Source organism: Anoplopoma fimbria, chromosome 2 (genome assembly GCF_027596085.1).
Source record: "Anoplopoma fimbria isolate UVic2021 breed Golden Eagle Sablefish chromosome 2, Afim_UVic_2022, whole genome shotgun sequence".
Lineage (NCBI taxonomy): Eukaryota > Metazoa > Chordata > Actinopteri > Perciformes > Anoplopomatidae > Anoplopoma > Anoplopoma fimbria.
Window position 1 is genome coordinate 32671600 of NC_072450.1, and position 27703 is coordinate 32699302.

The 27703-nt window shown below is 38.7% G+C and overlaps 1 protein-coding gene across 1 annotated transcript in view; it reads left to right on the forward strand.

Annotated features, from left to right (window-relative positions):
• The first annotated feature begins 314 nt into the window (after positions 1-314).
• The window catches only part of LOC129098911 (mucin-5AC-like), a 35910-nt gene continuing 8521 nt past the window's right edge, over positions 315-27703 (forward strand). The window contains exons 1-28 of the mRNA XM_054608051.1: positions 315-390; positions 1496-1754; positions 3465-3579; positions 4723-4807; positions 6086-6192; positions 7163-7358; positions 7505-7630; positions 7735-7852; positions 8915-9053; positions 9344-9448; positions 9794-9863; positions 10195-10332; positions 10477-10641; positions 10818-10912; positions 11001-11127; positions 11305-11560; positions 12425-12474; positions 12693-12793; positions 13571-13722; positions 14491-14629; positions 15154-15264; positions 15835-16011; positions 16487-16726; positions 17084-17240; positions 17402-17530; positions 17772-17919; positions 22309-22352; positions 22464-22587. Of these exons, the coding sequence (XP_054464026.1) occupies positions 315-390; positions 1496-1754; positions 3465-3579; positions 4723-4807; positions 6086-6192; positions 7163-7358; positions 7505-7630; positions 7735-7852; positions 8915-9053; positions 9344-9448; positions 9794-9863; positions 10195-10332; positions 10477-10641; positions 10818-10912; positions 11001-11127; positions 11305-11560; positions 12425-12474; positions 12693-12793; positions 13571-13722; positions 14491-14629; positions 15154-15264; positions 15835-16011; positions 16487-16726; positions 17084-17240; positions 17402-17530; positions 17772-17919; positions 22309-22352; positions 22464-22587 (3749 nt within the window). The remainder of the gene's footprint in view (positions 391-1495; positions 1755-3464; positions 3580-4722; positions 4808-6085; positions 6193-7162; positions 7359-7504; positions 7631-7734; positions 7853-8914; positions 9054-9343; positions 9449-9793; positions 9864-10194; positions 10333-10476; positions 10642-10817; positions 10913-11000; positions 11128-11304; positions 11561-12424; positions 12475-12692; positions 12794-13570; positions 13723-14490; positions 14630-15153; positions 15265-15834; positions 16012-16486; positions 16727-17083; positions 17241-17401; positions 17531-17771; positions 17920-22308; positions 22353-22463; positions 22588-27703) is intronic.

Genomic DNA, 27703 nt, shown 5'->3' on the forward strand with positions numbered 1-27703 from the left:
TACCATTTATCATATTGGGTGAACAAGCTACTCAGGGCAGTGATGGAAGTTATGAAGAGATTTTTCCTGAGCAAACAAAAATACTAGTAAAATGCTACCATGTGTGTGCACTGTCAGGTATTTATTTTATATGTAAATGACAATCACACTGACGATATCTAGAGCTGGAACTGCCTTTCACACACACTCTCTCTCTTTCTCTTTCTCTCTCTCTCTCTCCCTCTCTCTTTCACTTATCTCCACCTTTACTGGTTATAAAGGGATTTGTCCTCCAGGTGAGCAGTCTCATCACGGGTCAGTTCTCAGGACCAAGCATGGGGACCACAGGACTCCGATGCACATTATGGCTCATCTACCTGACACTGCTGGTTGACTCACTCACTCAGACTGGTGAGTGATGACCTGAAGAATGCTTACAGCTTCACACTTATTGGATAAAGTATTATTGGATGGTTTTAACTGAAGTTCAGATTGGTGTAAGCTGAAGGAAAGAAAACTGGCTTGATTTATTTGAATTGAGATATTTTACATCTTGTTTCGATAACTTATTATTATAATATAATAATATACTAAAATATAATAATATACTATTATAAGTTTTATATATACAAAAGTGCATATAATTAAATTGTCATCTTTGTTAGTTCTCTTTCATTCAAAGTGGCGGCAGAAGATACACTTTTTTGACTTGGGTGGCCCAATTGATGCACTGACTCGCGGTCTGAATAGCATTAATTTGACATTTCAGTCTCCACGACTATTTTCATTACATTAAATTACTGTTTAGAATGTTTCTATGTTTAAAATTTTACTTTACATGGTAGATAGACCATAATATTGTATTGAATTTTTTTTTTTAAGTCTACTAGTTGCCTCTTCTGACACAGCCCAAGATATTTTTTAATAATAATAATCAATCCTTTATTAGTCCCACAATGGGGAAATTATTTCTCTGCATTTAACCCATCCCGGAGGAGCAGTGGGACAATGAAGCGCCCGGGGAGCAACTTGGGGTTAGGTGTCTTGCTCAAGGACACCTCGGCATGTTGCCGGTAGAGGGGTTTGAACCACCAACCTTGTGGTTACGGGACAAGCGCTCTACCTCATGTGCCACAGCCGCCCCATAATAACAACCATCCTAGACAAAAATCACATATACAGTCACAGTATAAAGTGCCAACAAACCTATTAAAATAATTTCTTCAGTTCAAACCAAGGTACTGCCTCTGACCGGGCAGATTGCTTATCAAGGATTGGCCAAGCACATTTCATGGGTATCCTAGACATGCCCTTGTTCACTGAGTGTAAGCCTCAGTGAAGTGTCAGGAAACATTTCTAAATTAAATAAATATATTTTTTTGTCTTTACTACAGTTACCACGATTCCTTCTCTACAGACACTAAGCCTGAGTTCAGGTAAATACCGAAAAATAATTTTGCTCAACTCTTCATGTCAGTTAATAAAGCTGTTTTAATATGTTAATATTTTGTTGTAGCTGATACAAATCACATCGGCCGAGTGTGCACGACTTGGGGCCAATATCACTGGAAGACCTTTGATGGAAATTTCTTCCAGCTGGCCTCCAGTTGTAACTATCTCATGGCCTACCAGTGTAAGGGCAGCTACAGTGATTTCAACATCCAGATGAGGCGCACGACAGTCAACAATGTCCCAACCATCAGCGAAATCACCTTGATGCTTGATGGTACAGTGGTGGAGCTCTCCAAGAGCTCAGTGATCGTCGACGGAAACAAGTAAGTTCACTCCAGTTCAATCATGTATCCCTGAGACACTGTAACGCCTGAGGTACATGTTACACCCTGAGACTCTACTCAGATTTTTACATTAGGTACTATAGTATTGATGAGTTGAAAGATGTTCTTTACCTCGAAACTTCTCAGTCTGCTTTAGAGGAGGGAGGTTGTCAAGTAATGGAGATAGTTATCGTTATATCCTTTCTCAATCCACAATTCCATTTGCTGAGGAGTTTGAGATACCATTGAAAGATTTGAAAAAAGCTAATAAATGGACCGTTCATTTAGATTCTTCCACGTGTTTACAACCAATTATCCTCTCATTGCTGCCATCTGTCTTTAAAGGCTTTCCACAGTGTTTAAGATTCTAGAAAACCTTTTCCCAAGCAGAAAAAAAAAGTTCCTTTGACTACATTATGACCAACTCGTAAATATATCTTTACTAATCTTTACTTATGTTTAGATTTTTACTGTATATGAAATCAAATCGTCATTCCAATAATTCTGGTGACATAGAGTTTTGCTTGTTGAAAAATTAGCCCAATCCCAGTCTTGAATTGATATTATACATTCCAATGAACAGCTTCCATCTTTGTCAATCTTGTGTTATCTTTATTATCTTAAGTAATAAGTGAGCAGGTCTTAACAGAAATCTAAAAGAAATGAACACATATACTAAATATAATAAATATGTCAGTTTATGAAGAAAAAAGTATAAATACCCAGTTTTATATAATTAATAGCTGTTGTATGGCCCAGTTAGATATCAGCTCAAATGAAAGATTTGGAACCTAACAGGTTGGTGTTGATGAAGGGTTTTAGGGCTGTGAAGGCGTGTCAACAAGGGAACCACTGAATCAGAGCATTTGCTCATGTTGGTCAGAACAGGAGATGACCTTTATGTCAGTTCAAGAATTTTTCCAGTTGTATCTCTCTTTACAGAATCTAAGCTTTCAGTGTTGCATTTCAATGTATAACTCATTTTATCAATATGCTTCTTCACATCAAGACCAGATCTCTAAATCACATGAATGTCTAAATATTTAATCTCATTTAAAGGATTGAAAACATACAATTTCAGTGCCTTCCAGTGGCCGCATTCAAAAAAAGACAAATTGGCAGCTGTGACAGATTAGCTTCGCAAACAGGTTTCAAACTCAAAGTTGATTTGACCTCTTTGTTAAAATGGAGTGAAAACAAAGGCTGTGTGGATGGTTGTAAAGCATATTCCCTCCTTGAAGATTTTAAATCTGAATCACTCAATATTGTCGATATTAACATTTAATTAAATGACCTGGTGTATGTTAAAAAGGGTCACTAAAGATCATAATCACACATTCTGCTGTTTACTATTTTTTTAAATTATTGATAGCCATTATCATTAACACCTTGAGGGCAGACATATGTCCAGAACAAAGTTTTTAAAATCAAAATAATGCTGCCTGCAACATCAAAAAGCAGTAAGTTAAAAGTTATCCATATTATATACATGTTTTTATTCTGACCTCCCGTATTACCCTAGGAGGGCTGGGCACTGTCTGAGATGATTGCAGAAAAAGGCCACTGACTTCTTGAATTCCTTACAAATGAGCCTTATGACCCTTTATGACTTTCACGTTACATACAGTTATTACTTTTGCCCCCTTAGAATCCTGTGTCAGCTGTTGTTTTCTTTCTTATATTCACACTAACTCTCTGTGTTTGCTGCAGGGTGTCTCTGCCGAATGTCACATTGGGGATTACTGTCATGGCAACCACATCTGGTATAATTGTAGAAACTAAGCTGGGAATTAAAGTTATGTGGAACCTGGATGACTCCCTGAATGTATGTAGCACACCCTCTCATATGCACTCACCTCTGTCCTGTTTGTGTTAAGGTGTATGCTCATTGAGTTTTAAACACTTGTTTTAATTGTTTAAAGGCTTATGTTATCTCATCATTTCTTTCACTAATCCATATTTGCCGCAGAGCTCCATCATTGTCCAAAAGCTATTAAAAGCAAGTATACAAGAGCCATAGTGTAACAATTGGGTGACATACTTGATCTGTATGACGAAAGCAGCCAGTGATCAGCTCATCAAACTAGTAGCCACAGTGACCGTTTTTCAGCAACCATTAGAATAAGTTGATCAAGGTAGGCAATAGGTTTGCGTTGAGCAGCAGTCCATGGTATTTAAAAGAAGAGTCATGATAATTGTATCATTTTGCTGTAGTGCATGTCATCGGAATTTAGTGTCCTCAAGAATTATGGCAATTTATGTCAAAGAAGCCGGGACTTCCAGGGTATAAATAAATGTTTCTACATATCACAATTTAAGCTGAAACATTTTATGAATGCCAATGTTACTATCCACCAAAATTAGTTATTCTTCCTTGACACCAGCTTGAGTTCAAACTTTGCAGACAAACTATGTCCCAGTAAGTCACTGGGATAGTTTGTGGGATATGTCCCAAGCAAAGCAAAGCTTGATTTTTATTGCTCATTTGCTTATTTATAATACTTATTTTGATCTTGTGTTTTTTTTTTTTTTATTTATTTACTACGTCTCTTGTTTTGCACTATCCTCTTTGCTGCTGTAATCCTGTAAATTTCCCCACTGCGGGACTAATAAAGGATTATCTTATTTTATCTTATCTTATCTTATCTTATCTTATCTTATCTTATCTTATCTTATCTAAAACCACAATGTAAATATAGCTTCTTTAAGTAAACCTAAAACACAGATCATGCACAAGCTGGAAAAGCAAATCTTAACTAATAATTATTCTAATCAAACACAGCTAGATAGCCCATGTTAGAGCTGACACATGAATATGACCTAATCAAATTCCAAAATGGATGACAAAGCAATAATGACATCTGTCAAATTTTATTAATAACATGTTGACATCTTAACAACCTGCTTTGTAGGATAAATGGTATACTAACTAACCAATAACTACTGTTTGTTTGGGGTGTGTTTACAGATTGAAATAGATAAAAAATACCAGAACCAGACATGTGGACTCTGTGGAAACTTTGACGGCACACCCAATGATTTCATGAAAGACGGTAAGAACCTTTTTCAATGTACTCCTTAAGATCCCTTTTCAGTCTTTATTCCTTAATGTTAGCCATGCAGCATCTGATGGCAGTGGCCCAAAAACGTCCTTCGTCCCTTTGGATATTTTAACAATTAAAGTGGATTTAAATGCAAATTGACATCATTTATTAACATTTTTTTATATTAATATGTAAATCACAAAATTGCATGCATTAGGGACAAAAAGACACTTTTGGCAACGGCTGCAACTGAGCCTGGAGTCAGTGTTAATTAATCTGTTTCACTCTCACTTGGAAGTTCACCAACCCAATTTTGATCTTCTAGATTCAGGCGTATTAAACACAGTAACTCTCCATTCAAGTTATTATTCAACATTAAATATTAAATTGTTGGCACCAGTGATCAGTTGTGTAATGTAATGTATTTTGTATAGGCTAATTTTCCATCCACTTTTCCATGTACTTTATTTACAACAGTTTAGAGATTTGTTTTCACTTTGACATTAACGTATCATTTTTCTTTTGATCAGTGTCAAATAATGTGATGACCAAGTCATTAAAGCAAGGGAAATAGGCACTATTAATTCCTTTTCTGAATGCCTTGTTATGGGCCTTCAGTTCCAACTATAAGATGGTGGTTTTCTTTCTTGTAGATGCTTTAAAGTCAGGCCAATCATTATTCATTATAATAAAATAAAAAGTGGGCTAGAGGGTTCATCAGTTCATCAATTTCCGCAAGCGAGAGGAACTGCAAACATGTATTTGAACAGAATGTCAATTTAGTAAGTAATATATGTAAACGTATGTGTAAATTTCCATTGCCCTCATTAGTATGCTAACAGCTTGATCCTACAAGAATTCCTTCAGGAATAAGAAACCACTTTGCAACTTTTACAAAGTCACAAGACCTGCATTATTTGAGAGAGGTGACAACTTTCTACCTCGGGCGGATTAAATATACTGTAGGTTCAAACAGTAATACAAACCTGTTCTAACTATTCACCTAAACTGAACTATTTCTGACAGAATATTTTGCTCTTAGGGTACAAAAACCCATACAAGGTCATCGAGCTAATGACTATTTCGAAAAGAGTAAATGCTGACATTTGTATAAATGTTTGCTGAACTGAAAAAAACCAACTTACTACACATTTGAAATATTTTTTTTAACATATTCCCTTTTTGAATTGAAATTGTAGAATATTCCCAAAAAGGGGAACAAACTGCATTATATGTTTTTACTGAATAACCACAATGAGCATTGTTGTGTGATTGACTCGACTGTAGGAGCTCAGCTGTCTGTTGCAGACTATGCTGACACCCACAAGAACGATGGGCCAACTGAGACGTGTGAGGAGCTTGTGCTCAACCCCGTGCTGAGCTGTGGCAGTCAGGTAACTCTCTACATACTATAGTCCAAACACATGCATTAAACATCTCATGAAGTCACGTATGTGAAGGATGAGATGCCCCCATACTTTCTTATCTCTGCCAAGGTTGAAAAGAACCACAAAGACCAAAAACTATATAAATAGACTTGAATTCTAGTTGTTAAAAGTTTGTGCAGGTTAAACATTTCAATTTTCCACAATGCAAACTTGGTACCAATGAAATTTTTCCTGACCTCGATTGATTGGATAGTTCAAGAACTGTAGGCTAATCCGTAATTACACTTTTACCAAGGTAGGTCAATTCAACACCTAATCAACAATCAAATACAGCAACAAATCTAGATTTTACTATATAAACTATATATTTAGCTATTTTTTTAAATGATGAAAAGCAAGTGTGTTTGACTGTAAATTTAAACCCATGATATCATTTTAACTCCATATTACTAATGTGCAGGAAGTCTGGTAGATAAACAAGTTTGTAAACCAACACATGCTTCTGTCGGGAAAAGAGAATCATTCATAAATTGATTATTACACAAAATACTGCTTAATATTTTCAATTGGATTCAATTCTCTACTTAATTGCCATGTCAACACAGCTCAGCAGGTTCAAGTTAAACATACTTGCTACATGAAAAATCTCAATAACATAGGGAAGGCAATTAAGTTTCGAATTTAGTATATAATTGAATTGAATTGACATCCTTGAGCAGTATTTCCTCTTGTTGAATAATTCATTTTTGAATAATTCTCTTTTCAAAACAGATTTAAAAAACACAAGCATGTGTTGGTTTACACGCCCTGTTTAGGTAGGACTTCTACCTGGATTCTGTAACAGATTTGGGCAACTGTGGCTCCCCTAGTCCATGTTGATTGAAGCTCTTTCAGTGGTCAGAAGACTAGAAAGTTCTAAACAAGTACAAGTCCATTTACCAATGACTGAATTTTTTTTCAGCAATTCTGTGACCAGATCTTCTCCAGTGATTCCTTCAGCAGTTGCCAGAACCTTCTGGATGTGGAATCCTTCAGTAAAATCTGTACGGCTGATATGTGCAACAAAGAAAACAACACTGACCCTTTCCTCTGCAAAACCATCTCAGAGTTCTCCAGACAGTGTGTCCACGCAGGTGGCAAGCCCAGTCAATGGAGGAATGACACATTTTGCTGTAAGGCTGCTAACACCTAAAGATGGCTAGTTACATGCACTTCATTTAATGTTCTAACCCTGAATTACAGACATCAGTTGCCGTGTGGATTGCAAATGTTTTTGCTTGTCACTGGTACATCAACATTAAGGTGTTTGTCTCCACAGACATGGAATGTCCATACAACATGGAGTACATGGAGTATAGCAGTTCATGTGTTGACAGCTGCTCCACCCCTCAGGCCAGCCAGACATGTCACAGCCACTACAGTGAAGGCTGCCACTGCCCTGCCGGTATCCACACACATTTTGCAGTACTGTGTATACGCTATATGCAAACATACACAACCTCAATCATGTCAGATGACAGTACTGATTATTATCTCTCTCCTCCTCAGGAACGGTCTTGGATGACATTAGTAGCAGTGGCTGTGTTGCAGTGGACCAGTGTCCATGTCTGCACAACAACACAGTCTACAAGTCAGGACAGTCCTACTCTTACAACTGTAGATCCTGGTAAGATGAAATCTGTACATTTATAGGATAACTAAAAGTGCTAATGCTTTGAAATGATGTGACTACAACACTATTTACACTTGCATTAAAGTGCACCTTAAGTAATTGATAACAATCTGCTCACATTTAGAGTTTGTTGAAATCATTGCTTATTTACAATTTTAACAACTTACACAAATACAGTGAATGTTAACTTTAACATAAAGTCCTTCATCCCCCAAATCCCCACGTTTCCTCTCTGTTCACTGTAGATGTGGATGCATTTAATGTGCATTCCTCCTTGTTATATGCGCTTATCTGCCACATTATTGGCTTTATAACATCATCAATTGTTTTTTTTGTTTCTATTTTATAAATATTTAAAAGATTGCAGTTAAACGCATTCACCTTGAATGCACAGTGTTAAAATAATCATTATTTATGGGTCTGGGTATTAGTGGAGGTTTTTTTTTCAGTAGCTACAGATGGCAGGCACATGATGGCCCATGCATATTGTAATATTTCCTCTGACATAAATCTCCTCATTGCCCATTTGTTATTAACGTTGAAAAAGGTATTCTTTGTATTTAGTGAGAAAGTCTCACCTAAGTCTCACCTAGTCTTTCTAAAGTTTGCATGAAACATTTTTGTATCATGCAACAGATTGTCAACTGAGTATGCTATTATGAAGAGGTGATGCTGATCCAGATTCAATGTAAATTCAAAATAATAAAAGCATCTTAGTTCATTATATTACATCCAGTCTAATCTGCCTATTTGACCTTCCTTTCTCCTGCATACAGTGTTCTAAACACAAATGATGCAATGAGCCTAGGCAAAATAATTCCCCTTGGTAGTTTTATTCAAAGCATTATAGTAACAATCAATGCAGAAACATCATTTTTTACAATATCAGTTATCGAGTTACTTAGATTTGTGTCATGCTTTACTTTTCACCAAAATAACTTCAACCACTGATTACTCTGCTACCACAAAAAAGTTGAAATCGATGTGTGTGTGTGTGTGTGTGTGTGTGTGTGTGTGTGTGTGTGTGTGTGTGTGTGTTTGTGTGTGTGCTGACAGTGTGTGTGAGAGTGGACAATGGAATTGTAAGGAGGAAAACTGTCCAGGAATGTGCTCTGTGGCGGGCGGGGCTCACATCAACACCTTCGATGGAAAAGACTACACCTTCCATGGAGACTGCTCCTACGTCCTGGCTAAGGTAGTTCACATCACGACGAGTGTTCAACCACATACACACTGGACTTAAACCATCAGAAGGATGGGGGGATTGATAAACCAGCTGCATAAGGGCTAACAGACACATCATAATGCTCCATGATATGTGTTTTATGATGGAAATATTAACTATTTAATGAATAGCAAAATGTGAGTGGCTCCTGAAACAGATCTTGTTTCTGGTTGATAGCATGAGTATATTATGTATAATTGTTTTACTGTCATCAGCTGTCACCCTTTCAGTCATTATTGAAGTCCCAATGTATTTTGCAGCAAGGTGATGGCTTACACACTGTGCTGGTGGACCTGGTCAAGTGTGGATTTGATGACAGAAAGACCTGCCTCAGATCTGTAACTCTGAGTGTAAACAATACTCTGGTAAGCTGCAAATGCATATACACACACACACACACACACACACACACACACACACACACACACACACACACACACACACACACACACACACACACACACACACACACACACACACACACACACACACACACACACACACACACACACACACGCACACATATACAGATATACATTGTTGAACAGATCTACTACTTTTATATTTTGCTTTACAATTTGTTTGGAGTGTTTGTGTTTGTACAGTTTTGATGGCTTAAGATCAAATCTGTGCAACCCTCACAGAGTTATTTGGAAATACTGTTGGACTCCTGTTTGAAATCATCTAAAATGTGTCTTTCCAACTGTCAGGTTATTAAAATTCAGGCAAGCGGGCAGGTCTACGTGAACAACCTTCTTTCTCAGCTTCCACTGTTTCAACGTGAGTTACTTCAAACTACATTACAGAAGACACACAGCGTGTTATGTAAAGTATGAAATGTTTTAAACAAAAAAGATCATCAGTCTTATTTCCTAGTCATAATTAGATTCATTATCAATAAGTCATGTGCAGAATAAAAAGATTTTTAAAAAAAATTATGAATTTGTATTGATGCAGTAGATGCACATAAATGAACAGACCCGAATAAAACTAAAAAGATAACATGAGGGTGGCTACAATCCAACATACAGAGATTTTATGCTTAATATTTATACCTTGGGCAGAAAGTTCATTGGGCATTGACTTTTTCACTGTCTTCTGACTGCTGCAGCAATGATGAGTGCCTTCAGCCCATCATCCTTCTACATCCTTCTACATTTCAAGACGGGCATACAAGTGATGGTCCAGCTGTCCCCCATGATGCAGGTCTTCATCACAGCCGACACTTCACTCAAAGGAACCTTCTCTGGTATGGCTCGACATTATTGTTTGAATGTCTGGAAAACACAAAGTGATAACCAAGCAGTTATACTCAGTTATACTTTTACTGTTTGTCATACTTCACCCGTTAAACGTTTGTATCTGTGTAAATGTTTGTCACCTCACCCGACAGGCTTGTGTGGGAACTTCAACAACATAATGAGTGATGACTTCAGGGCGATTAGTGGGCTGGTGGAGGGCACTGCAGCAGCATTTGCCAACTCATGGAAAACTAGAGCCAGCTGCCCCGACATCACTACATCCTTTGTACACCCCTGTCAACAAAACACCAACAAGGGTACAGCTAGACTCTCCTCCAATGTCTTGTCACGTCACATGATGTAATGTTGGTCATGTCATTGGAAAGCATACCATATAAATGAAACTATACCAAACCCAATTTTAGAGTTAACCATGTTGTTTTCAGGGCATAATGATGTAACTGCTTCATTTCTGTATGTTTCTGTGTCTTAGAAACTTATGCCAAGCACTGGTGCTCCAATATAATGGATCCTAAGGGAGAGTTTGCTCCTTGCCACTCTGTCATTAGCCCCAAGATTTACTATGATGTAAGTCTGCACACACAAAGCTGCAATGACAAATAAATGAAGTATTGTCCCCTGACAATGTGTCCATGCCCACTGTGTCTCCTCACAGAACTGCAAGTATGACAGCTGTAACTGTGAGAATTCTGAGGAATGCATGTGTGCTGCGGTCTCCTCGTACGTCTATGCCTGTTCAGCTGCAGGAATACACTTCAGCGGCTGGAGGAAGACCATCTGTGGTAAATAAAACACCAAGGACAATTTAGTATTACTGCGGCAACGAAGAGAATCGTTTTTTTTTTTTAATGAGATTTCAAGAAATCATTGCTGTGTTTATAGGACCAGGTGCAATTGCACCATTTGCACCATCTGCCATATCTGCACATCTACAACTCCAATCTTATCTCCCCAACTAGGCACATACAGTACATCATGTCGAGCAGAAACGGTGTACCAGTACAACATGACCAGCTGCAGTCGTACCTGCCGTTCCCTCAGCCAGCCCGACTACTCCTGCCAGACCACCTTCACCACAGTGGACGGCTGTGGCTGTGCTGAGGGAACCTATATGAATGAGGAGGAGAATTGTGTGCCCAAAGAAAGCTGTCCCTGCTATGATAAAGACAACATTATTCCTGCCGGACAGACTTTCCACAATGACGGCTACACATGGTAAAAACAGAGTGTAATGATGCCAGGAGCTGGCCATTATGGGGTCATGTAATAAACACCCAACACTTTACTTCATAGAGAGTCGTAAATCGAGAATATCTTCCATTTTGGGGTAATACAGGGCATACATTTTACACTGCATTCAAACACTTAAATAAAATGGATGAAAGTGAGCATAGTGTACTAGATAGACAATATGGAGATATTTTAGGTAAAGCCACTGCAATGGAAAGAAGCTAGAAGCTCTGTGTGAGTATTTTTGAGATGCTTATGTTTGCGATGGAAACATGCTCACTATGACAACACAACATGCTTGTAATTCACCAACACCATTTTGTTTAGACTGTTAGCATGCTGAAATTTGTTAATTTGCTCTAAAATGTGCAGCGAGCTGAGGATGTTCTTAATGTTGCAGATCTTTGGTCATGACAATGAAATGTTGACCTGATGATGGAGCTAGATGTAAAGTCACAGGATCATCATATTACAAGTCATCTTGAAGGGGAACACAGATATCTGAATCACATTTTATATTCTGTGAATACAAAGCTCGCAATGGGAGTATCCAACTTGTATGTGTGAACACTCCAAATCTGTAATAGCAGGAAATTTTCTTATCATTATACCAATTCTGCCAACATAATGTATGATTTGAATGTACAAATATATAACTAGGATTTTATCACTAAAAGGAACACTTGGTTAAATAAGAAAGGGGATAGTCAAAGGGGCACACCAAAGGAAACTGTAGTCAGTCTGTTTCAACAGAGTATGTTATTAAAAAGGCCACAAAATTATACTGATGGACAAAGAATGATTTCAGGATTTTAGTCAATGACATTAACTCGTTAACTGTTCTCACAGTGTCTGCCGACATGGAGCTCTCAGCTGCTCAGGAGTGCCACTTTTACAATGTAGGTTTCCACACATGGACATACTTAAATCCCTATAATTCTTTAAAAATGTTTTGGTTTGAATGCTTTTGTGCTTAACTGTTGAATGAAATTGGGGGATCAAGCAAATTAAATGATTCTCTACAGCAAATTATTTTTGCTAAAATACAGGATGAAATTATGCAAATTAGATAATCACTAATACTTTTTATCCTGAATTTGTTATCTTTTTTATCCAGCATGCCTTTCCCCCATGGTCTACATTGACTGCTCCACTGTTCAACCTGGGATGACTGGGACAGAGTGTCAGAAGAGCTGCAGCACTCTGGACATGGAATGTGTATGTACAACCCCCCCCCCCCACACACCCACACACACACACACACACACACACACACACACAGACAAATGTTCTGGGGTTAGGACATAAAATTGGCTATAAGTGGTTTTCTCAAAAGCCCTCTTACTGTCGCTTAATGATTTGAGCAGTCACATCCGATAGTAAATTAATTGAAAGGGTGCCCTCGTACAATTACTTGGGTATATGGATAGTCAAGCTTTTATTTAATGTGCACATTACTAATCTAATTAGGAAGCTCAAAGGCAGGATTTGCTTTTATTTTAGAAATGCATCTTCATTTTCTTTCAATGCAGAGAAAAAACTTGTGGAAGTTACTTTTATGTTTGTGACTTGATAACGGTGACATATTGTGTATGCATGCAGCCTCCCCCGATTGAGTTTAGATTCATTATGCAAGGCATCTCTGTGTTTCTTTACAAACCCAAAGTCCCTTACTCACCAATTGCATTCTTGATGATTTAGTTTGTGGGACATCGTTGACCACTTGCAGACAACAGCATTGGCATATTTTACTTATAAAGTGATACTAGATTTACGTCCATCTTACCTCTGTGCCTTCTCTGTTTTAGCCCGAGTAGTTAACAGCTACACTCCTCCAAGATCTTGGGTTATAATTTAATACCTGTTGTGACAGATCTTAAAAAAGAGATTTTGATCTCATGGGACTTCTTGGTAAAATAAAGGTAAAATGAAAAATATAAGTACATGCACAGGTTCTGTTTGGCTCTTCTCACCCTCCACTTTGGTTGGATACAGATCAGTACAGGCTGTATATCTGGCTGCATGTGCCCTGATGGCCTGGTGTCAGATGGAGCGGGAGGCTGTATCAAAGAGACCAGCTGTCCATGTCAGCACAATGGAAACACATATCAATCTGGAGATATACTGACTGTGGGCTGCAACACCTGGTTTGTACTGCTCTTTACAACCTAAAAGACATTTTTTTTTTGGGTTGAAGCCAAACTTAAATTCACATAATAATTTTAATAGTTAATGTATATCCCTGTTACTTTTTCCCTTCTAATGCCGTAGTCGTGGACATTACTAACCCCTAGTTTTATAGTTGCCTGAAGCTAAACTCCCCTGTTTCACAACGCTTACCAAGGGTTACAATGTTAACCACACCAGTTTTAAAACGTTAACCACGAAAACCGTCAGAGTCAAGATACTACACAAAAATGATGACTATAGAGACGGCGGGTCTTCTGCCTAAGCAACAAAATATGACCAGTAGGGATGAAATCATGTTCATTTTTTCAGAGTTATTGAATACATTGGTGAAGATAATTTATTGACTTTCCTCTAAATTTAAAAAAAGAACTCCCAAACTGGAGATATCAAAAAACCTCTGTATTTTAATGTTGTAATCCCTAATAGTTTACTAATCTGTCAGTAGAATAATACTGTCTTTATCAAGTTGTTTTCTTCATTTTTCCACTCATCGCTATTTCTTTAAGCATTCTACTACATTTATTTTACATTTTACATTCTAAATTAGTCTGGATTATTGGTATATATTTTTTTGCACTAAATTGCCTTAACTAAGAATTTTATAATAATAATAATAATTACAGATAATTTTGCTGATGACACTGATGAAAACCTCCTAAAATGCAAAGATTTTTCTGGGCAGGATTACGGGTTTGAAAGTTTGTGTCTGTTGTGTGTCTCCCCAGTACCTGCATAGGAAGGAAGTTCATATGTACCGAAGAAGTGTGTGATGCAGTTTGTGGGATCTATGGCGATGGTCACTACACCACATTTGATGATAAGAGGTTTGACTTCAGCGGAAACTGTGAATACACACTCCTTCAGGTAAAGGGACAGCTGGACAGATGTACAGTGAATAAAACTGTAATACTTGAGATGTTAGACCTTTGGTTTAGCAGCTCCGACTATGTTGTCTGAAAAACAAGAGAGGAGCAATTTATGTAACTGTTTACAATATTAAACTGCTCTCTTCAATCACACAATGGACAACCATTATCTGATTCCATGCTGAACACAGCTTGAGTAGCCTTTCTAACAACAGCAGGACACTTAAAGTTGCATACCTGTCTGATGAGTTGGAGTTGTGAAGCCTGTTTTCTGCAGCTCTTCATATAACAGCTCACTGTGGCTGTTCTGTCTGTTCCCTTGCTCCTCTGCAATCTGAATCCAGCATGGGAACAGTGGAGCCCGCCACTACTAATAAAAACTACTATATAGAGAGGTATTTACTGAATGTAAATACATTGAATTAATATTGCAAAGCAGTAACTGGTAATGGGGTTTGATATGATACAAAAAACGTATAACTTACTGTCCAGTAATTGCACCCTATGTCATGGTTAATACAGGACTACTGTGGCACCGGTCAGAGCAATGGAAGCTTCAGGATTATCACTGAGAATGTTCCATGTGGGACCACAGGGGCCACATGCTCCAAGACCATTCAGATCTTCCTGGGGGTAAACACAACACAAGTACACTGTGCACATGTTCTGCCCCAAACACTAGATCAGAATATCAGACTTATTCTTTTATGATTGATAAGCCTCATAATACTTTTGATAAGTCAGCATTAAAATGATTTATTGAGTGGGTTAAAAAGCAAAAAGAGTCAAACTTAACTAACGTTTAACATTATTGTCAACCATAGTTGGAGGCATAAGGCTCACTTTAAAACCAATAATGAAAGAATTTCCTCCCGTGGTAATGCTATGGTGCTAATGCCCACACTTTATATCCTGGACATATGCAGCCCGTGCAAACATTCCCATCTAATGGCACTTTCAATGAAATGTGGCCGTCCTTTTTACATGCAGTCAATTTGTATCCCTTCCTTCCACAAGAATAATGCAGTTGCTTTCCATTTAATTGGGAATCAGTATCCTTTTCACAAAGTGACATACAATTCTTCAGTTAAAAACTACAGAAAGAAACCTAGACATGATTTACTGAGTAACTAATAACTTGTTCCACCTCACTTAACAGGTGCAGTAATACAATGCTTGTTTATCTGATGTTGATGCTCACAGGATAATGAATACCAACTTAAAGATGAGACCTTCCAAATGGTAAAGGGCAGCGGCCAGGTACTCCCTGCTCAGATAAAAAAGAGTGGTATTTACCTGGTGGTGACGATCAAGCCGGGTCTTGTGCTCATGTGGGACCAGAAGACCAGTCTTTTCATTAACATTTCCCCGCAGTTCAAGGTAATCAATCATGTCCGCATGTCTTGATTGACAGTTGGCTTATGCACAAAGCATGTTGGTTAGTACAGTTCATTCATTCTTGCTTATTGTCACAATACACCATAATAATCTTCACAGACACGTCAGGACATTTTTTTTCCATACAGAAACTTCCATTAATCAATATTTGATTCACACATTGATGCACATTGAGTGAAATAACTATAAAGTAATAGGTTTTGCTCATACTGGTTAAATCACAAAGATATATTACCCAACTCAAGCAAACAGCACTTGACTTAAATGTGTATGTATGGTAATTTAAATATGACATTGACCATAACAACATTATAACTCTGGTCTATGATAGTGGTTGTTTTGATGTTTTCCTGGAGCTTGAGGGCTGAAGGATATTTCAGTAGCAACAAACAGGTGCCTTACTCTGTATCAGCCCTATCATAGCAGTAAACTCTTTCAATGGGTTCCTCACTCTCAGGGTCAAGTCTGTGGTCTGTGTGGAAACTACGACGGCAACAGTAAGAATGAATTCACCACACGCTCTCAGGAGATAGTGGCAGATGTTCTTGAATTTGGTAACAGTTGGAAGGTTTCATCCAGCTGCCCAAATGCCAAACTGCTCACTGATCCCTGTGCCTCTAACGGCTATCGGGCAGCCTGGTCGGAGAAACAGTGTAGCATCATCAACAGTGTCACCTTCCAGAGCTGTCATTCAAAGGTAACTATGGTGATAGTATCATATTCAGCACAAATGTATGCCCATACAGAAACATTGTCACTTTAAAGTGAAATAAACACAATTGGTTCTCTCCATCTACGGCACTAATTGCTTATTGCTTTGTGTGTGGATTAGTTGGTTGGTCTGCAATCCATCCGTTTAATCAAAAAAATGGTCCAAAGCAAGATATCTGAAAAACTACTTTTAAGAACGTTAGATTTCTATAAGCACCAATAGTACAACCCATGTGAATACAATGTTTTGCTACCAATGCCATAGTTGCCTCTACTACTGCAACATTTTTATTTTCCTCCTCTTTAATTTTTCTACTAAAAAGTACATTATTGTGTATCCAAGGTTGACCCTCTACCATACCTTGGCACTTGCGTGAGAGACTCTTGTGCTTGTGACACTGGTGGGGACTGTGAGTGTCTCTGCACTGCTGTGGCTTCCTATGCCAAAGCTTGTAACGAAGCTGGGGCCTGTGTTAAATGGAGAACTCCAAAGCTGTGCCGTAAGTTACTTAACAATCTCACAAGAAAATTCTGTGCTACAACATTTATAATTTGTAGGGAATTGTATCTTTAACCAAAATATTTGAATTTGTTGGACATATTAAGTTACACCCTGACGTTTGTAACAACAGTTAAGAAGTACTTATTTTGTCTCTTGCAGCTATTTTCTGCGACTATTATAATAACCCTGGTGAATGTGAATGGCACTATAAGCCTTGTGGAGTTGCCTGCATGAAGACATGTAGGAATCCATCAGGAAACTGTTCCAGGCTCATCACTGCCCTGGAAGGTACGTTAGGCAGATCTTATGTCATCTTTTTGATTAGAGGTTTCTGTAAAGGAGTTCAACTCAGGTCAACTGACTGATTGACTTTTCACCTGCTCACGCATAAACATTTTTGATCCAGTGTTACACATATGTGTGCCAGAGCCACCATACTCAGTACTGCTCTTTTGGCATTTTTGTGGTCCCTTCTTTTTCTATTTGTATTTTTCCGTGGGTTAATACAATTGTTATAATGGTGTTGCAGGTTGCTATCCACAGTGTCCCCCAACCCAGCCTTACTTTGATGAAGACAACATGAAGTGCGTTGCCTGGAACCAATGTGGCTGCTATGATGACAAAGGCATCCATTACAACATTGGAGATAAGGTTCCATCGAACAACTGTTACACTTGGTATGTCGCATACAGAGGATTAATCACACAGGGTATATCAACAGAACCAATTGCGAATGCATATGCTAGACATTATCTCATTTCAAAAAGGATCTGAGCAGCCCGGAGTTTGCATGTACTCCCCCCTGTCAGCGTGGGTTTGTTAGCATTATAATTGGATACATGAAAGACAGGGCATGGACACCCTGCACCCTTCCTTGCGATTTTATGACAAAAAAGGTGTTTGGCAGGAGTGAATGGGAGTTTTATGGTTGGTTATAGAACAATTTTGTTTATAGAAATATTCCCACTGCAGCACGGTGGTGTAGTGGTTAGCACGGTCGCCTCACAGCAAGAGGGGCCCAGGTTCAATTCCCGGACCAGACGACCTTCTGTGTGGAGTTTGCATGTTCTCCCTGTGTTAGCGTGGGTTCTCTCCGGGTTCTCCGGCTTCCTCCCACAGTCCAAAGACCTTAGGTTATTCGATGACTCTAAATTGCCCGTAGGTGTGAATGTGAGCGTGAGTGGTTGTTTGTCTCTATATGTCAGCCCTGTAATAGGCTGGGCCCTTTGCCCATTGACAGCTGAGATCGGCTCCAGCATCCCCGCGACCCTTAACTGGATAAGCGGTTACGGAAAATGAATGAATGAATCCCTCTGCCATTGACTTTCAATGATTATATGCTCTGCACATCATTGCGTCAATGCTAATTTCCAATTGTACAAAAGATTTACAAAATAAGATTAATTTACATTTGCAAATATGAGATGCATTATATAAACAATTCAAGATTGCATGGGAGCCACAGCTTGGTGGTTGGAACTGCTGCTTCTTTCCATGACATAAGTTATAGTTTTTTGAGGCAGTAAGAGAGGAATTGTTGTTGGGCTTTGGCAAGTCTTTTTAATGCTTCAGAGACCCCAAGAATATTTAATAGAAGTTCTGGTTTTAGAGTGTGTTAATAATTTCTGAGATGATGCTGAAAAAATCAGACCAGAAGCATCGACCTTAAGGCATAAAACAGAGCTATGAGAAAAAAAATGCTTCTGAAGAATGACATTTATTTCGTATGGGTGATACATTTAGTTATGTACTGTGTATGTTTTCCTTGGAGTAATGGAGTCTATATAGTATTTAAAATGATATTAGACAATGTCTGGTGCTGTTTGAGCATACGAGTATGTGTTCGAAACTTTCTTCCCATATGTCGTCTGATATTTCAATACCCATTTATTCTTCATGGCTGGCCTTGAAAGTTTCAGAGATGGAGAGGTTATTGATTGTAGTATTTTATAGGGGTAGGAGATGAAATTGTCTTTATATTGTGACATTGTAAAACAAGTTTCTAATGTTAATTGTCTTTCAATCTCATATCCTATAAAAGTTAGAATCAGGCATTTTTCGGAATGTATTGCAAATATTCCATAACTTACTGTATCATCTATATATTGCGCTAGAGAACAGGTGCAAACATGCATTATGTTGCTTTGTATCAAGTGTAGTGCACATCATATAAATGTCATGTTAATCCGATGCTGTTTGTCACATAATGCTGAATTGCTATTAGATGGCGTGATGACTATAAGTGAAAATTGGCTTGTAGACATCCTTGGGACATGACTGTTATCAAGCATGGCAAGTTCAGGGGAAGATTTGTCCAATGGAGTTATATCAGCTTATTTCTTAATGGCGAATCACGTGAAATGGCTGCCTACGCCATTTCATCAAACGTTTAGCTTTAAATTACTTTTGACAACAAAGGTGTTTAGATTATACTTCTCAAATTTCAAGTGGATTTGATAAATTCCCTAGGAGGAGTTTCTTAAAATACAGCACCTGGAAGTGGCAAGAAAAACACGAGAAACTCATAGAAAAATGCGAAATGGAAGAAAATTGTTTACAACCTGATGGGTTAAAATTCTAGCTCTCACTTATCAATCAACATTGATCCAATAATGATGCACAGAAAATTTGGTAGCAATGGTACCCAGAGTTTTTCAAAAATGTGTTTTTTCAAGAGATTCAAAATGGCAGAAAATCGAAGTAGGCCGAGTTCAGGGGTTCAAGCAGCTTTTTGTGGAGCAGACAGATCTTGACAAATATGTCAAATTTCAAGTAAGGATGAGGGGCGTTTGGGAGTTTTCAACATGCCACAGCCCCCAAAAAGGCATTTGATTTGGAAAAATGAGTAGAATAATCGCTGCGGTTTCAACAGGGTCCTTGCGGCCCTATGACGACTCGGGCTGCCCTGTAATCGGGCCCTAATTACAGTTTCAGTAGGGCCTTCCCTGGCCAAATGTTGTTGGTGCTCCGGCCCTTATAATAATAATAATTATTATTATTTTTAGGGTTAGGGTTAGGGCTAGGATAAGGGATGAAAACCACACTCAAAGTGAGTTATGGTCAAATAACTTTTTTTCTGAAGGTGGTAGAGACTTGTAAGTGGTCTCTACCCCCACTAATTAGGGCACGGGCTTTCCATTGGTACCATCCCCTAGGACCTTCCTTTGATATAGCTGCCATAGACTCCCTCTGTTATTCAGTGAATTTTGCAAAAGTCAAAAGCGCACAGATTTGTGATGTGAAATAGCTGTGAAGTTGCAGGGACTGATTCGAGGGATTATAATCACTGTGTTGTAGTATTACTGGAAAATGAACTCAAGTATAAAAAAATAAATGTATATGTGGAAATGTTGGATTACTAGTTTGCTAATCTCAATGTATTCATTGAATATCATTTAATAACAATTGATATTATTTCAATTACATCATATTCGGAACACGCCTGTGAATATTTTTTATTAGTGAAAAGGTCAACATACAACTTCACAAGTTTAAAAAAATGAAAAAGTATCCATAAAGTTTCAGATTTATGTTCTACAACTTTTCACAAAGGTGGGGAGATCTGCCTTAAAAAATGGAAATTCGCAAGGGGCAGGTAGATGACTTCATTTCATTGATTGTTTTCAACAGAATTTGGTTAAAGGAGGACAGTTAGCCAATAGATGGACCTGGAGTGGGTTCTACAAGTCTCCTAGAGTTACATAAAAGGTTGACTTCTGTTCAACGTTGTTTTGATGGAACTGACTTTGTCTTTCAAATGGGTGAAGAACTGAGTACAAAGTCCGGGAGCAGCATTCCTGTAAGAGTTCTGAGGGTCACTAACAACAAAAGTGACAATCCTTAACAGGATTCTAGGAATTTGGCAATTGTTGGAGAAATATTTGGCTCTAGCATCTTTAACTGCAGTATTATAATATATCATGCAACCTACAAGACTTTGGTGGAACACCTGTAATTTTGTGGATGAACACTATTTTTCTGAGAAAGCGAGTGTGTTTGTTCAGCCAGGGAGAGCTTATATTTGATGAGTCGGCGGAACTTGGAGCCACTGAGTCTTAAGTAGCCAAATGCTATCTGGCTATATGATCTGGCGGTTGAGGGATTAGAGATATGCATGAGCTGTTGGGGGCAGAAAATTTACAATGAGAAGGGTCAGAAAGTAGATTAAAATGAAAGCTAAAATGGTCTGAAATGCACAGATCTTATTTCTAGATTAACATTATGTACACCAAATGTCAACACTAGGTTGAGTTTGTGACCTTCAAAAGATTTTAAATTCTGCAGTTATAACATTCCTACAACAACTTGAAAGAGGACAATTTTAAAGTACTGAAGGTATACGTCTTCTCTATAAATTACAGCAACCCCACCCCCTACACCAAGTCATCACGCCCACTACTGGTGGTGAGCAGCAAGAGGAAGTCAATGTTATTCAAGATACTAAAGTCATTGCAAATTAATGACTCGTTATTGAGTGACCTTACATTTATCAGAGTAGTTTCCATGTGTGTGGGAGTCAAATTTGCCAACAGCATTTACTCCATGCTGAGTAGATTTTTTATGGATGGTGTCACCTGGCGGATGTCATATGAAAATTAGGGGTACTATCTGTTGGTAATATAAACAGCAAGCGGGATAACAGTACTATAACCAATCCACAAGTAGAAGTTAGTGACAGCAAAGGATGCACGACTATCTGTTCTGAACAAAGGAGGGAAAGAAGAAGAGAAAGGGTGGATGTGTGATGTAAATGATCAGATGCAACATTTTAAAGTTAATGGGGGTGTTTCCGTGCTTCTTCTTCAGCTTTCAGTACATTTGCAGTGTATGTGTAAGTAGACTTTGTACTACAGTCCCCTTATCGTGCCATGTATGAGCCTCATTATTTTCTGATCCGCTCTTCTACAGAGATATAGCTGTATCAATTGAATGCTAATGAAAACCAAACATTCCCTAGCTTTGATTGAGATGATTTGCTTTACATCATGAAATATAATTGCGGTTGCTCATGGAATATATAATGCTAAAAGTCATTGATGTAACTAAATTTTCCTTTTATTCCAAAGCTCTTGCACTGTCTCTGGAATAGGGTGCAGATACGACGTGAACTGTAAGTACACATACACACTGACTTTTTATTGTAACTTATTTATTTTTATGAATAAACAAACTCACATACAGACTTTTGAAGGATTGAAAACATGATCCTCTTGATCTGCAGCTTGTACATGCGTTATTGATGGAAAAACCTACGAATATGGGGAAACTATCTACAACACCACGGATGGTCTTGAGAACTGCTTCACAGCTAAGTGTGGGGCGAACGGGACCTTAACCAGGAATATGTACAACTGCTTAACTACCACCACAACTGGCCCTAAAACTACTCCCTTTGCATTCAGCACGATTGAAAAGACAACTTCAGGTAAGAAAATATATGCAACAGAATCACTATTCTTGCTGTCATATTGTTGATAACTGTTAGAAAATCACTTTAATAATTTATAGCAAAAGAGATTAAAGAAAAAAACAAGAAGTATTTGTGAAATATGGAAGATTGTATGGATTTAAATGCTTCACAAAATGTCTCATTTTACCACAGTTACTACATCACAATCAAAAACCACATTGGGAATCACATCAAAACCTCTAGAAACTACCGGATCACAAAATACAACAGCTGTTGTTGAAACTACAACCTCAGTATCGGGTGTCACAACAACAAGCCCTGGAACAACAGTTGTAACATCAAAACCTTCTGTTGGTACCACAACCACTGAAGTTCCATCAGTAACGACCAAGGGAACAACAACAAAACCTTCAGAAACCACTACATCAGAACAAACAACTGGAAGTGTTGGGACAACAAAACAACCTAAAGTCACCACTGGTCCAGTTACAACTTCTACCACAGCTATTGTTGAAACTACATCCGCTGTACAAGGTGTCACAACAACAAGCCCTGAAACAACAGTTGTAACATCAAAACCTTCTGTTGGTACCACAACCATTGAAGTTCCATCAGTAACAACCAAGGGAACAACAACAAAACCTTCAGAAACAACTACATCAGAACAAACAACTGGAAGTGTTGGGACAACAAAACAACCTAAAGTCACCACTGGTCCAGTTACAACTTCTACCACAGCTATTGTTGAAACTACATCCGCTGTACCAGGTGTCACAACAACAAGCCCTGAAACAACAGTTGTAACATCAAAACCTTCTGTTGGTACCACAACCATTGAAGTTCCATCAGTAACAACCAAGGGAACAACAACAAAACCTTCAGAAACAACTACATCAGAACAAACAACTGGAAGTGTTGGGACAACAAAACAACCTAAAGTCACCACTGGTCCAGTTACAACTTCTACCACAGCTATTGTTGAAACTACATCCGCTGTACAAGGTGTCACAACAACAAGCCCTGAAACAACAGTTGTAACATCAAAACCTTCTGTTGGTACCACAACCATTGAAGTTCCATCAGTAACAACCAAGGGAACAACAACAAAACCTTCAGAAACAACTACATCAGAACAAACAACTGGAAGTGTTGGGACAACAAAACAACCTAAAGTCACCACTGGTCCAGTTACAACTTCTACCACAGCTATTGTTGAAACTACATCCGCTGTACCAGGTGTCACAACAACAAGCCCTGAAACAACAGTTGTAACATCAAAACCTTCTGTTGGTACCACAACCATTGAAGTTCCATCAGTAACAACCAAGGGAACAACAACAAAACCTTCAGAAACAACTACATCAGAACAAACAACTGGAAGTGTTGGGACAACAAAACAACCTAAAGTCACCACTGGTCCAGTTACAACTTCTACCACAGCTATTGTTGAAACTACATCCGAAACTACATCCGCTGTACAAGGTGTCACAACAACAAGCCCTGAAACAACAGTTGTAACATCAAAACCTTCTGTTGGTACCACAACCATTGAAGTTCCATCAGTAACAACCAAGGGAACAACAACAAAACCTTCAGAAACAACTACATCAGAACAAACAACTGGAAGTGTTGGGACAACAAAACAACCTAAAGTCACCACTGGTCCAGTTACAACTTCTACCACAGCTATTGTTGAAACTACATCCGCTGTACCAGGTGTCACAACAACAAGCCCTGAAACAACAGTTGTAACATCAAAACCTTCTGTTGGTACCACAACCATTGAAGTTCCATCAGTAACAACCAAGGGAACAACAACAAAACCTTCAGAAACAACTACATCAGAACAAACAACTGGAAGTGTTGGGACAACAAAACAACCTAAAGTCACCACTGGTCCAGTTACAACTTCTACCACAGCTATTGTTGAAACTACATCCGCTGTACCAGGTGTCACAACAACAAGCCCTGAAACAACAGTTGTAACATCAAAACCTTCTGTTGGTACCACAACCATTGAAGTTCCATCAGTAACAACCAAGGGAACAACAACAAAACCTTCAGAAACAACTACATCAGAACAAACAACTGGAAGTGTTGGGACAACAAAACAACCTAAAGTCACCACTGGTCCAGTTACAACTTCTACCACAGCTATTGTTGAAACTACATCCGCTGTACCAGGTGTCACAACAACAAGCCCTGAAACAACAGTTGTAACATCAAAACCTTCTGTTGGTACCACAACCATTGAAGTTCCTGTAACAACCAAGGGAACAACAACAAAACCTTCAGAAACAACTACATCAGAACAAACAACTGGAAGTGTTGGGACAACAGTTGTAACATCAAAACCTTCTGTTGGTACAACAACCACTGAAGTTCCATCAGTAACGACCAAGGGAACAACAACAAAACCTTCAGAAACAACTACATCAGAACAAACAACTGGAAGTGTTGGGACAACAAAACAACCTAAAGTCACCACTGGTCCAGTTACAACTTCTACCACAGCTATTGTTGAAACTACATCCGCTGTACCAGGTGTCACAACAACAAGCCCTGAAACAACAGTTGTAACATCAAAACCTTCTGTTGGTACCACAACCACTGAAGTTCCATCAGTAACGACCAAGGGAACAACAACAAAACCTTCAGAAACAACTACATCAGAACAAACAACTGGAAGTGTTGGGACAACAAAACAACCTAAAGTCACCACTGGTCCAGTTACAACTTCTACCACAGCTATTGTTGAAACTACATCCGCTGTACCAGGTGTCACAACAACAAGCCCTGAAACAACAGTTGTAACATCAAAACCTTCTGTTGGTACCACAACCATTGAAGTTCCATCAGTAACAACCAAGGGAACAACAACAAAACCTTCAGAAACAACTACATCAGAACAAACAACTGGAAGTGTTGGGACAACAGTTGTAACATCAAAACCTTCTGTTGGTACAACAACCACTGAAGTTCCATCAGTAACGACCAAGGGAACAACAACAAAACCTTCAGAAACAACTACATCAGAACAAACAACTGGAAGTGTTGGGACAACAAAACCACCTAAAGTCACCACTGGTCCAGTTACAACTTCTACCACAGCTATTGTTGAAACTACATCCGCTGTACCAGGTGTCACAACAACAAGCCCTGAAACAACAGTTGTAACATCAAAACCTTCTGTTGGTACCACAACCACTGAAGTTCCATCAGTAACGACCAAGGGAACAACAACAAAACCTTCAGAAACAACTACATCAGAACAAACAACTGGAAGTGTTGGGACAACAAAACAACCTAAAGTCACCACTGGTCCAGTTACAACTTCTACCACAGCTATTGTTGAAACTACATCTGCTGTACCAGGTGTCTCAACAACAAGCCCTGAAACAACAGTTGTAACATCAAAACCTTCTGTTGGTACCACAACCACTGAAGTTCCATCAGTAACGACCAAGGGAACAACAACAAAACCTTCAGAAACAACTACATCAGAACAAACAACTGGAAGTGTTGGGACAACAAAACAACCTAAAGTCACCACTGGTCCAGTTACAACTTCTACCACAGCTATTGTTGAAACTACATCCGCTGTACCAGGTGTCACAACAACAAGCCCTGAAACAACAGTTGTAACATCAAAACCTTCTGTTGGTACCACAACCACTGAAGTTCCATCAGTAACGACCAAGGGAACAACAACAAAACCTTCAGAAACAACTACATCAGAACAAACAACTGGAAGTGTTGGGACAACAAAACAACCTAAAGTCACCACTGGTCCAGTTACAACTTCTACCACAGCTATTGTTGAAACTACATCCGCTGTACCAGGTGTCACAACAACAAGCCCTGAAACAACAGTTGTAACATCAAAACCTTCTGTTGGTACCACAACCACTGAAGTTCCATCAGTAACGACCAAGGGAACAACAACAAAACCTTCAGAAACAACTACATCAGAACAAACAACTGGAAGTGTTGGGACAACAAAACAACCTAAAGTCACCACTGGTCCAGTTACAACTTCTACCACAGCTATTGTTGAAACTACATCCGCTGTACCAGGTGTCACAACAACAAGCCCTGAAACAACAGTTGTAACATCAAAACCTTCTGTTGGTACCACAACCACTGAAGTTCCATCAGTAACGACCAAGGGAACAACAACAAAACCTTCAGAAACAACTACATCAGAACAAACAACTGGAAGTGTTGGGACAACAAAACAACCTAAAGTCACCACTGGTCCAGTTACAACTTCTACCACAGCTATTGTTGAAACTACATCCGCTGTACCAGGTGTCACAACAACAAGCCCTGAAACAACAGTTGTAACATCAAAACCTTCTGTTGGTACCACAACCACTGAAGTTCCATCAGTAACGACCAAGGGAACAACAACAAAACCTTCAGAAACAACTACATCAGAACAAACAACTGGAAGTGTTGGGACAACAAAACAACCTAAAGTCACCACTGGTCCAGTTACAACTTCTACCACAGCTATTGTTGAAACTACATCCGCTGTACCAGGTGTCTCAACAACAAGCCCTGAAACAACAGTTGTAACATCAAAACCTTCTGTTGGTACCACAACCACTGAAGTTCCATCAGTAACGACCAAGGGAACAACAACAAAACCTTCAGAAACAACTACATCAGAACAAACAACTGGAAGTGTTGGGACAACAAAACAACCTAAAGTCACCACTGGTCCAGTTACAACTTCTACCACAGCTATTGTTGAAACTACATCCGCTGTACCAGGTGTCACAACAACAAGCCCTGAAACAACAGTTGTAACATCAAAACCTTCTGTTGGTACCACAACCACTGAAGTTCCATCAGTAACGACCAAGGGAACAACAACAAAACCTTCAGAAACAACTACATCAGAACAAACAACTGGAAGTGTTGGGACAACAAAACAACCTAAAGTCACCACTGGTCCAGTTACAACTTCTACCACAGCTATTGTTGAAACTACATCCGCTGTACCAGGTGTCACAACAACAAGCCCTGAAACAACAGTTGTAACA